General features: G+C 26.3%; 1 protein-coding gene across 2 annotated transcripts; it reads left to right on the forward strand.

Moving 5' to 3' along the window:
• The first annotated feature begins 2,605 nt into the window (after nucleotides 1–2,605).
• Nucleotides 2,606–4,961, forward strand: LOC111283719 (ADP-ribosylation factor-like). 2 transcript variants are annotated; one of them, XM_022872314.2, is made up of 7 exons: nucleotides 2,606–2,725; nucleotides 3,155–3,311; nucleotides 3,414–3,484; nucleotides 3,888–4,007; nucleotides 4,139–4,257; nucleotides 4,353–4,434; nucleotides 4,552–4,961. In XM_022872314.2, exons 2-7 carry the CDS (start codon nucleotides 3,164–3,166, stop codon nucleotides 4,555–4,557), a joined length of 546 nt encoding a protein of 181 aa, XP_022728049.1. In that variant the 5' UTR covers nucleotides 2,606–2,725; nucleotides 3,155–3,163; the 3' UTR covers nucleotides 4,558–4,961. The 2 variants fall into 2 exon arrangements, with proteins under 2 accessions (XP_022728049.1, XP_089614608.1); XM_089758482.1 differs by having other exon boundaries at nucleotides 4,353–4,644.
• The last annotated feature ends 7,639 nt before the right edge of the window (nucleotides 4,962–12,600 follow it).

The following is a 12,600-nucleotide window of genomic DNA, read 5'->3' on the forward strand; positions in this document are numbered from 1 at the left end:
GTCTCAGAGACTATTACAAATTCCCATACTAAAACCAACCACCAAAGACCAACTCCTATTGGTGATCCCAAGGGAAGAAACTCTTGCATCGGACAAAACTATGACTCCTCCCACAGAAACCAAATTCTTGAAGAGATTCTACTCGAAACTTGAATCTTATATGTTTTACGTTTATGTGTTAATATCATTGTAATATTACAAATTTCATATTTTACATATATTATATATGGAATAGATAAATATATAAGAATAAAATATTTATCTATTTCATATTTTCTCAACATATGCAAAATGCAATTGTTGATTTGAGTTGAGTGTAAGTAAGTTAAAATTCCATATTCATTTATGCAAATTACTAATTGAATTAGATTTAAAGAAAGGAAAGGAAAAGAAGGCTTTTTAAAAGAAAGGAAAGGATATATGTACTCTTTGTGTGGATAACTAAAATTAATAAAAGAAAAAAAATAAAAGAATCTTAACAACAATTGTTTGGTTAAATAATTAAAAGGGAAAGAAATGATTTATTACATTATTTTTTTTCGATTATAACTTTTAATAATCTTTGTTTTTACTATAACATTTATATGTTTATGTAACATATTCGATGTTTTCAATTTTCTTTTATTTCTTCATAATAATAGTCATAAATGAAATTTATGAGATTTATAAAAATAAGAAAAAAAATGGAGACAATAAATTTATTATTAAATAATATTTTATATTTTCAATTTAATTTTTGAGTTCAAAATCATACATTTTTAATTTAAAAAAATTAATAGGGATATAATAATCATTTTATATTTTAAAAATTTTATTCTTTACCTTTTCATTCCTTTTCCCCTAATTTGAGGTAATTAAAAAATGAACAAAGTTGAAAGAAACCAAGAGGAGCTATGTATGATGTCATTTTTTTTTATTTTTGTTTATGTCATATACAAATAAGGAAAAGGATTCTTGTTTTCCTTTTGTTTCATTTTCATTCGTTTCTTTTATCTCCCTTTCCTTTAATCTAAACATGTTATTAGATTCGAGTTACTTTTTAAAAATGAGTTTTAATTTCATGATTTTTAGTTTATTCATTATATTGAATACAGAGTTTTAATCTCATTCCATGCTGAATTATCATGAAATTTTAACATGATTTAATCACAATAAAAAAATTTCAACTAAAATCAAATTCATTAATTAAAGTATTTTAAAATAAATTTTATTTCTTATTATAAGGTAAGATTTTATGATTGATTAAATCTCTTCAAAATTTCATAATAATTTTCAAGAAATCTGTGAGATCAAAGCTTAAATTTTATAAAAAAACGTAGAACGGTGATGGATATTTTGACCGACGAGGGAGGTATACGTACCACAAGAATTGATGGATGTCTTTATTCAGTTTTGGCATAGATTTTTTAGGATTATCTAAAATATTTTGTTTAGAGTTATCATATTGGATTTTCAATAATTTTAAAAGTTTTAAGATTAGTTTAATTTTGATTTTTATTCTATAGAAGAAATATTTGAAAAGAATAGATACAGTTGTTTAAGAATCAAAATCTCCGTGCCAAATAATTTTGAAACTACAGTAAATAAACTTTACCAATTGGGACTAATAAGCTTAATAGAAGGATTAGGGCTGGATAATTAATCAGTTTGATTTTAAAAATAAAAAAAATTAGTTTAATTAATTTTTCATGAAAATAACAAAATTGATGATTGATCTATTTTTAACAATTGAAAATAAATGAACCGTCATAAAGTTAGTCAATTAGATTGGTTCAATTGAAAAATCAAAATTTTTTTGTCATTCTTTTATCATCAATTTTGAATAATAATTTTGTAATAATTTTCAATCAATAAAATTCACATTATAATTTTATCATTAATGTTAGATTTATCATTTTTAAAAATACAAATACCAAATATTTTTTAAATATATTTATATTATGCATAATATATTTAAAAATTTATTAAAACAAAATTTGATCATTAATTTTAAAAAAAATTGATCAAATTAATCAATTAAATTAATTTATTTAATCGATAATTACAAAAGTTTAACTAATCAAAATGTTTTAATCAAATTCAATCAATTTTGATTAATTGAATCAATTTAAACTAATATTCTTGTTTAAGATGAATTAAGATAAGTGAATCTAGATCTTAGTTTCTTCATGTCGATGATTATTAAATTAAAATCATATAAATAAAAAAATTATGTATAATTAAAAATTTGAATTACTATTACAAGAAAATAAAGTGTTTAAAATGTTTTTCGTTTTCAAAATTTCTCGTACGCTATAATAACGTCAAAATTGAGAACTCAGGTGTTTAAGGGACTCGCGAAAAACTAAAAATGTAAAATAAATAATAAGTAATAAAAAACAATTATTATTCAATTATTTTAAATTCTCTATCCGCGCGAGGGAAACCGACCTCCCATTTACCAAACAGAGCGATCTACAACGCGTGCAAATCAAGCGTCGCCATAACGACGTCATAAAGGACCAAGCTAACGAACAACTAAAAGTTTCTGAAATGTCACGGCGTTCCGTCAAAGTAAGATCCTGTTTGGATCTATAAGTACCCAATCTACAAATCCGCGTAAAATACTGAAGGACAGCTTCTTTCATATCGAGAGAGAGAGAGAGAGGGGGGGGGGGGGGGGGTGTAGAACTTCGCTACTCTCCTTTGTTCGACTACGCGTAATAACCGCTCGCATTTTTCTCAGGCAAGTTTCTCTCTCTGTCATCCCAAAACCAAAAAAGATTTTCATTTCTCACTTAATTTGCTTTAATTTAGATAATTCTTAAAATTTGACTTCAATTTTGTTTTAAAATTGTTTAAATGTCTTGAATTTTCAATTCCTTGTGTAGTTTCATCTGATCTGAGTCTTGGAAGCGTCGTAAGTTCGTTAAATTGCTCGAATCTTCATTTTTCGAATTGAATTATGTCGTAATAGATCTGATTTAGACTTTTATGTGTTGATCTCGATCAATTCGGGTCTGTTTCGTTTCCGATTGTTCCTTGAACGATCTTTTGTTGATTCTGAATTCTGGCCGTTGGATCCGCTCTGATTTTAAATACTACTATTTATTTTTATTTTCAAATTATATTGATGATTTTTGGAAATTGATATGTGGATTTTGGTGTTTGGCAGACGTGAAAAATGGGCCTGTCTTTCACAAAGCTATTCAGCCGGCTTTTTGCCAAGAAGGAGATGCGTATACTGATGGTTGGGCTTGATGCTGCTGGTAAAACCACCATTCTTTATAAGCTGAAGTTGGGAGAGATTGTCACTACCATTCCCACCATTGGTAAGTCCCTTTGTCTGCCTTGTAAAGTTTAACATTTGTTATTCAAATGAATTTTGTTTCGAAGAAGGATGTGGTTAACTATGATATATTGTAATCTTGTAGGTTTCAATGTTGAGACAGTGGAATACAAGAACATCAGCTTCACTGTTTGGGATGTTGGTGGCCAGGACAAGGTAACAAGGTTTATTTTTTATTCAAACATGTTAATGTTAACTGCAAAGATTTCATTAGAGGAAAAACCTAGGTTGTCTGTGGATATGTTCTGTTTATTACTTTCTTAGCTATTGTTTTATATTTTTTGGCTCGCTTTTGAGCGTTGATGGGATTGTGTTTGTCTCAAATGTTCCATCACCAATTAAGCATCTTGATAACCTGAATGTGTATGGTTCCATGAAAGTAGAGAATACATGCGAGATGTCTGTTAGGTATATGCAAAGGTGGATACTTAGCTGTCACTATTGGACCTTATGTTTTGAGTATATATTAGATCTTGTTAGAATAATGAAAAAGTGTTTATGGTTTTTTCTGTTTATCTTAATTATTCAGCTGGCTTATTTGCTTTGATTTTTTACATAGATCCGACCATTGTGGAGACATTACTTCCAAAACACACAAGGACTTATTTTTGTGGTTGATAGCAATGATCGTGATCGTGTGGTTGAAGCTAGAGATGAGTTGCACAGGATGTTGAATGAGGTACTTGAGCATAAAATTTTTTATCACTGGTGCAATGGTTCTGATGAACACGGTTGTGAAATTAGTAAAAGCTGCACTCTGGAAGGGGCTTCATTTCGAAATTTAATGTATTATTTTATGTGCATTGTCAGGATGAGTTGAGGGATGCTGTGCTGCTAGTATTTGCAAACAAGCAAGATCTTCCTAATGCTATGAATGCTGCTGAGATTACTGACAAGCTTGGTCTTCATTCTCTCCGCCAGCGCCACTGGTGAGATGAACAATTCTCTGTCTCTCCTTGTCTCTGTATGTGACCATCTCTGTTTGTGGATTTGTATGTCACCCTCAATATAATATATTTTGCAGGTATATCCAGAGCACATGCGCCACTTCTGGTGAAGGACTGTATGAAGGACTGGACTGGCTCTCAAACAACATTGCAAACAAGGTAAGCTCATGCAGATGACTGATTGTAGTTAAACCTAAAGTTGCAAATTGTAGCCTTTTGGGCTTCTGTTTCTCCTACCTTATATTTACCTGTGATGATATTTGTACGCAATTGCAGGCATAGATGGCAAAATTGAGTTGTCAGTCTCGCTAATGCTGGTCCCTTTGGAGTTATGGATGTTTACCTCCGTTTAAATGTTTTGGTTTTTCATGTTTCTTGTTTCTTGCAAATATTGTCATTTGTTGTTTGTGGTTTAAGAATAACTGATAAATTTTCGGTTTCCCTTGAGTTGTTATCTCGATAGCTCAAAAAAAAAAAAAAAAATCCCCCAATTTGGGCCGTTCTTTCCTGGGTGGAAATTGATGGTTGGCCGGTTGCATTACTCCAATGTTAAATTTACAGTATTAAGTTGTTTGTTTGTTTTTTTTTTTTTTTTTTTATTTGTCGATTCTTGACTGCTTGTTTTAGCATGTGTGATTTCTGGACCTCTTCTTAATTAATTATGTACATGGATGAAAATTTTGCAACTGATTTCGATTAGATCAAGCTCTTGCAAACATCTGAAAATTTGAGGACTGGATCAATTGATGAACTTATCAGACAAGGTGCAAAATATAAGTTATAGATATTAACATTTGTTTCATAAAAAATAATTTTTAGAAAATGATCATTATATCCTTATGTTTATTTGGCAACAAATTGACTCGTCAATAGAAAATTTCTTGTTGGTCAATTAAAAACAAGATCATTTTTTTTAAAATTATCTTTTCTTTTTAACATGATATTTGGGGTTCAAGCTTAATTTGACTCGAGCTAGAATATTATTTTTTAATAAAAATATTTTATTTAATTTTTATTAAAAATTGTAATATTAATATTAAAATTTTTTTAATATTTTAATTTAAATTGCTTTAATAATGTTAATTAAGATAAACTTTAGATATGATTATTTAAGTTCGAGTTTAATTTGATTTGATCCAAAACAATATTACATTAATAAAAAGTAATTTTATTTGAGTTTAATTAAAAATTATCAAAATATTAAAATATTAATATTGATATATTTAAAATTTTATAAATTTTAATTTTAAATATTTGCATTTTGTATATTATTAAACATAAATATTTTAAAAGTTCAATAAAATAATATTATATTATTATTTTAATAATAAATAATAAATATTTATATAGTAATTTTTTATTATTTTTATAATTAATATTGTTTAATATAGTAATATTATTTTAATACGATGACTATTTTTAATTATTTTTTGATATTTTTAATTTAAGATATATTATTTTTATATCTTATTGACAAATATATTTATATGACTATTTTAATAATAAATATAAATAAATAATACATTTGTTACAATTTAATAATAAACATTTTCAATATAAATATTTTAATAGTAAATATTTTTAAAATTTAAATAATAAATAATATTAAAAATATTATAATATAAATAGAATAATATTTCAAGAAAATAATGCTATTTTAAATATTTTAAAATATTAATGTGAATAATAATTTCATAATTTAATATTAACTATTATTATTAAAATACATAATAATTTTAATAAAAAATAATTAATTTCAGTATTTTAATAATAAATAATTTTGAACATTTTAATATAGTTATGTTAATAAAATTTGAATAGAAATAATTTCTTTGTGTAGGCTAATTATGGTTATTGTAGGTTTATTATGTCTACTAGCAATATTAATTATTTTGTACACCTAAAAACTATTTTATTTAGATAAAATCCTACAATTTATATTATTATGGACATAGTTTGCAAATTTTTTAAGACTATCATTTGTGTAAAAATAAATTATAAACTATTTTTATTATATTTTAAGTTTGTAGGATCTTATTATAATGATTTTATTGTGTTATATTTTTTAATTATTAATTGTTATTTTTATATTTATGATATTTATTATTGTAAATAAGTGTAAAAATATTATTTAACTAGTTATGTGAAGAACATTATTTTAATAGAAATACTGATTTTCCTGTAAAAAATTCAAACGCAAAAAAAATATTTTTCAAAGGATCATTCAAACAAAAAAAAATTATATTTTTTAGAAAATAAGTCTATTTTCCAAAAATTATTCTTAAAAAACTATTTTCAGTAAAACAAATGGAACCCAAACTTTCAACAAATTGATAGTTCGTCTAAAATTTTTTCATTCAAGAATAAATCCCTATAATAAATATGATTGATAGTTGAGATTTGTAATGAATTTTTATTGACATGATATAAAACTTTTCTAAATGGTTTAAAGAGCTTAAAATATATTTTTAACATATTTGCTAATCTTAGTAGCCTTTTTCAAGGAAATATGGGGTTTAAAAGTTGACTTTTTATTTCTTTGTTTCTAAGGCCAAATCCTCACTTAAACAATTTTTTCGTTATTTGAAATTTGTTAGAATATTTAAAGATGGTTAAAAATGAGTTTGACAAGTTATGAGATTTTTTTCAAGGTATTTTCTGAGCAAAAATGAGTTTTAAAGTGTCAAAAATCAAAATCTTAGACTTATTAAGCTTTGAATGGTTCTTTCTATTTTGTTTGGCACAAAGAAATTTGCTTAAATGAGTTTAGTGCTACATATATGATTTTTATGAAATTAATGATTGTGAGTTAAAATGCTTAAATTGTTTATTTTTTGATTTTGTGAAATATTTTTGAAATATGCTTACTTTTGCACTTATTTGACTTATTTCTTGATTTTTGCTTTTAATTTGATGTATGATGAAGAACTTGTTTTTAAATGAAATATATTGTTAGTTCATCTATTGTGCTTGTCAAGTTATATACTTATATGAATATGATTTTGGTTTGACTTGACATATTTGCAACATGACTTAAGTGAATAATTTTCTTATAGTGCTTATATTTGCCTTAAGTCATTGTTCCTTATGGCCTATTACTTGTGTAAACATATATATATTTTTTGTGTTGAAATTTTCTTAAATATATGTTTGGATGATAAATATGTTTTGTTTGAGTTTTTAATTTTTATATGACCTAATTAGTTTTGACATATTCTTTTGTGATTTCTTGAATACATTTGAATATTAGATATGTCTTTTTTGTGTTTATAAGTGGCCTAAAAGGATTTATGGTTGCACATTATATGAGAACTTTAGCTTTAGTGCCAATATTGTGAAAATTTCACTACAAGAAAATTGTTCTATACTGACACTTAAAAAATCATTAATAAAACTTAAAAATCCGTCGGTATAGCACAATAAACCCTTTACTAAAGGTCAAAATATCTATTCTGATAAATTTATAACCGTTAGTATATCCCTTATTAGTATAGACTTATATTGACAATTTTTAAGCTGTCAAAATATTTAACAGAGATATACTGATGGTTTTAGTCCATCATTATATGTATAGCTATTGGTATTGCAACTATTGTGAGTTCTGCATTATACCTTTTACCAATAGTTGTTTTCGTTAGTATAGACTTGTATGTTTTAATTTTTTTAACTTATACCAATGATGTCTTCATCAGTATATCTTTTATTAACGGTTAATGCCTGTCAGTATAGCTTTATGCATTTTAACTTTTACCGACGGTCCGTGATGATTGTTAGTATAGCCTAAATTATTTTAATAGCAAAATGTGTTAGTATAAATATTAAGGCCTCGGTAAAAACTCTTTTTTTGAATTATATTTTCAATTATTAATATTAATTTATTTATAATCATAATATGATATAGTTTCATATAAAGTAAAAAAAAAACACAAAAAAGTAAAAATATTTAATAACATTTGAAATAAAACAACAATCAAATTGTTTTATAATCCACAAATTTAAAATAAGTCAAGAACTAACATCATTATACCAAATAAAAAAAAAGAACATTAATATCTATAATTGAATGTATACAAAAATGGTGCTCAAAGTAAATAAACAACTCCCCAAAGTAAGATGATGCCATCCCAAGTTGGCTTGAATACCTATTTAATTAGTAAACTCTAATAAAGAATTCCATGTCAAATTAAGCTTTTTCTAGTCAATTAACATAGGAAATGTTTCCAAGGTCAAGCCAAGCATACTAGAAACTATAAACAAATGAATTGTAGACAAGATTTTGTCCACTATTATAGGCTTCCCTTGCTTCACCAACCTAAGTAACTCTAAAGTTGTTGAATTCTTTAGAATTGTTAGAGGGTCTTTAAAGGGCTACTGCCCACTATCTAGATAAGATGGATCTAGGATTTTGTTAATAAGATGATTATTATTACCTACATACAAAGAAAATATATAATTTAATAACTAAATTCCAGGAAATATTTTTTAAACAATGCAATTTACTATTTTATTGTACCTACACCAAGGTTGCAAATGTGTTGAGTCACTACTTGTAGAGATTTGGGTGTTTTTTGTACAAAATTGTGTAAACCAGTTGGCATCAAAGAATCCTCCTGGTGCTATTACTAATGGCTCAACCTCAAATCCTTTATATATATTATGAACCTAGATTCATCTAATATAGCCAAAAATACAAAAAAAAAAAAAAAGCATGCTTGATCACACAAAATTGAAATGCAGAAAATGAAAAATACCTTTAAGAAATGACGAGAGTCTTGATGCTTCAACTTTAATTCAACTTTAAAATAAAATGGGTGCTGATGGGTTTAAGTTTATAAAGTTAATGAGACTACGGGTACTGACGAGTCAAGAGAGTTAGTGGGAGGTGAAGATTAAGTATGTAGAATCGGTGAGAGGTGGAAGTAAAGAAAATAATTTAATTTTAGAAGCTCGCATTTTTTGGATTATTCAAGGAGTTTTTCACCAAAAACGCCTTCAATAATCCTTACAAAAAATTTAATGGGGTTATTCAAGACATTTCTAGCCAAAAATGCCTTAAATAATCCCATTTAATTTTTATTGAAGGGGATTACTTAAGGTATTTCTGGCCAAAAATACCTTGAATAATCCTCTATTTTTTTTTTATTATTCAAGGTTTTTTTGGCAAGAAACACTTTGAATAATCCCCTCATAAAAATTAAATGTGGTTATTCAAAGTGTTTCTAGCCAAAAATGCCTTGAATAATCCGCTGTCATTTTTTTTTTTTGGATTATTGAAGGCACTTTTTGTCAGAAACGCCTTGAATAATTCCTTAACAAAAACACTGAAGTAGCTTAGTCGGTTAAAGCATACACTAATTAACCATAAGGTCATAGGTTCGATCCTTCTTAATAGCATTTTGAGGGTTTTTCAAGGGATTATTTAAGGCATTTTTCACCAAAAATATCTTCAATAGTGCACCCAAAAAATTTTATTGAAGGAATTATTGAAAGTGTTTGTGGCAAAAAATATCTTAAATAATCCCTCAAAAAATTTTATTGAAGGAATTATTGAAGGTGTTTGTGGCAAAAAATGTCTTAAATAATCCATTAAAAAACCCTCAAAATGTTACAGAGAGGGATTGAACTTATGACCTTATGGTTAATAACCGTATACTTTAACTGACAGAACTACTCCCGTGTTTTTGTTAAAAGATTATTCAAGGCATTTTTTACCAAAAACGCCTTGAATTGAATAATCTAAAAAAATGGTAAGGGATTATTCAAAGTGTTTATGGCCAAAATGCCTTGAATAATCCCCTACCACTTTCTTTTGGATTATTGAAGGCGTTTTTGGCTAAAAATGCCTTGAATAATCTTTTACAAAAAAATTGAATTAGATTATTAAAGGCATTTTTGGCCAAAAACGCATTGAATAATCCCTTAACAAAAACACCAGAGCAGCTCAGTTGATTAGAGTATACACCTATTAACCATAAGGTCGTAGGTTCGACCCTTCCTTCTAGCATTTTGAGGGTTTTCTAAGGGATTATTATAATCCCCTTAATAAATTTTTTTTGTATGGATTATTGAAGGCATTTTTGGCCAAAAACACCTTAAATAATCCCTTGAAAAACCCTCAAAATGCTAGAGGGAGGGATCAAACCTACGACTTTATGATTAATAACCGTATACTCTAACCAATTGAGCTACTCTGTTAAGGGATTATTCAAGGTGTTTTTGGCCAACAATGCTTTCAATAATCCTATTCAATTTTTTCTAAAGGATTATTCAAGACATTTTTGGCCAAAAATGTCTTCAATAATCCCTTCCAAAAATTTTTTTTATAGATTATTGAAGGCGTTTTTCGTTTTTGGCCAAAAACGCCTTCAATAATCCCATTCAATTTTTCGTAAGCCAATATTTTTTTTTTGTTTTGAGCCTATACTAATGGTTACATTAATAACTGTCAATATATAACATATTTATACTAACGAATAGTCATATACTATTAAAAAAAGTTTATTTATACCAACGTTTAAATAAAGTGTTGGTATAAGTATGGTATAGTCTGACAGTATTAAAAATCTATCAATAAAAGTCATTTTTACTAACGAAATTTGATTGTCAATATAACCAAGCATTAGTATATGGAAAATTGTTTGTAGTGTTTGATGTTTAATGTGATATATAGCCTATAGCTTAAGTTAATGATATTGTTTTAATAAAATGTATCTCCCTTGCAATTGGCAACTTATGCTAAATGGATAATTTTTTTTTGGCCTATGACTTGGGATATGAAATTCATTTTCTAACGGTTGGTATAATCTTTATCAATTGGTATTCTTGATGCTATTTATGAATATTTCTTTGTCAAGAATTTTTCTAAGTCTATACAAGGAAAACTTAAAATGAGCATGAATGGGTCAACATTCTTTTTATGATTTCAAGTAGAGCAAGCAAAGCAAGAAATCTTCATCAATTAAGCCTAGTTTTGCTCAAATAAAGTAGATTGGAGAATTCAAAACCAAATGAGCACAACAACAAAGCTTAACAAGGATAGAGGTAAATTTGTTGAATCTAAACATTATAGGTTTATGACTAATTGATTGTTTTATCTTATTACAAGTAGACCATACATAATGTTTAGTATATGCTTTTATATATGCTTGCTTTGATATGTGCTTAAGATATATATATATATATATATATATACTTTGATTGCTTTGAATGTTTTTATGTGCAAATATATGATTTTGTGCTTGAATATATGAACTCATTACACAAATTAGTCACCAAGCTATTTGATAAATATTGTCTTAACATTCTTGAAAGCTCAGATTGATTAATGCACCTTGATTGATATCATGCCTAGTTCTTATTTGCTTTAATGCGACTAATAATGTTTTAATATATGAATATTTATTTAAGATAAAATCTTTGAACATGGCTATGAGTTGACTATATTGATTTCTTGATCTTTAAATTGCTTTGACTCATAGATTATGAACTTATGATTTGAAATTTTATACATATTTATTGATTAAGATCATTAAGATAGCATGTATCATATTGTGCCTAACAACTTGTATATCTTTTTGAATTGGGTATATTGCTATATATTATTTGAAATGCTTTTGCATATGCTTATATGATTTTGATTGAAATATATGTTTAAATACTTGCATATGCTTGGATTAAGTATATTGTTATGCATTGAAATAATTTGAAATATATTTGAATAATTATGCTTTTATTATTTTTTTGCTACAATATATGTGTTTGTCATGTTTAGGAAATCATGCCTATATAAATTTTGGTTATGACATGACGACTAAACCTCATTGCTCAGTAATACTCATGCTTCATTACATATGTATGAGCTTATGGTTCTTGTTTGGATAGAATATACTTGAGAAAAATTGGTTTATTATTTTAGATTTATTGATTAAATCTTTCATATGCATGAAATATTTTTGCTCTTTAGAAGTTAGTGGATAAAATTGCTAATGATTTTTTAAACTTTCATAAATGCTTGTGCTTTCATGTCTATGTTTGATATAAAGTATACCTATCCTTGATATAGCTTGCACCTATCATGCAAAATTGTGTGCCTTAAATTGATTAATTCTTATTTTGAAAAACAATAGAAATCTTATAATACAATTTTGGTTGAATTAAAATGATTTGTTTAGGTGATAACATATCTTTAACATTTGGTATGAGCTTGAATATATTTGCTTGAATATATACTTAAATGATATTGATGTTTTAAATTTTAAGCACATTTTATAAAAACATGATTTATGAGTAGCACACATATCATTCTTTTATCATTTTGCTCATAAG

This window comes from Durio zibethinus, chromosome 3 (assembly GCF_047325235.1).
Source record: "Durio zibethinus cultivar Kanyao isolate XHJ-2024 chromosome 3, ASM4732523v1, whole genome shotgun sequence".
In the NCBI taxonomy this organism is placed as follows: Eukaryota; Viridiplantae; Streptophyta; class Magnoliopsida; order Malvales; family Malvaceae; genus Durio; species Durio zibethinus.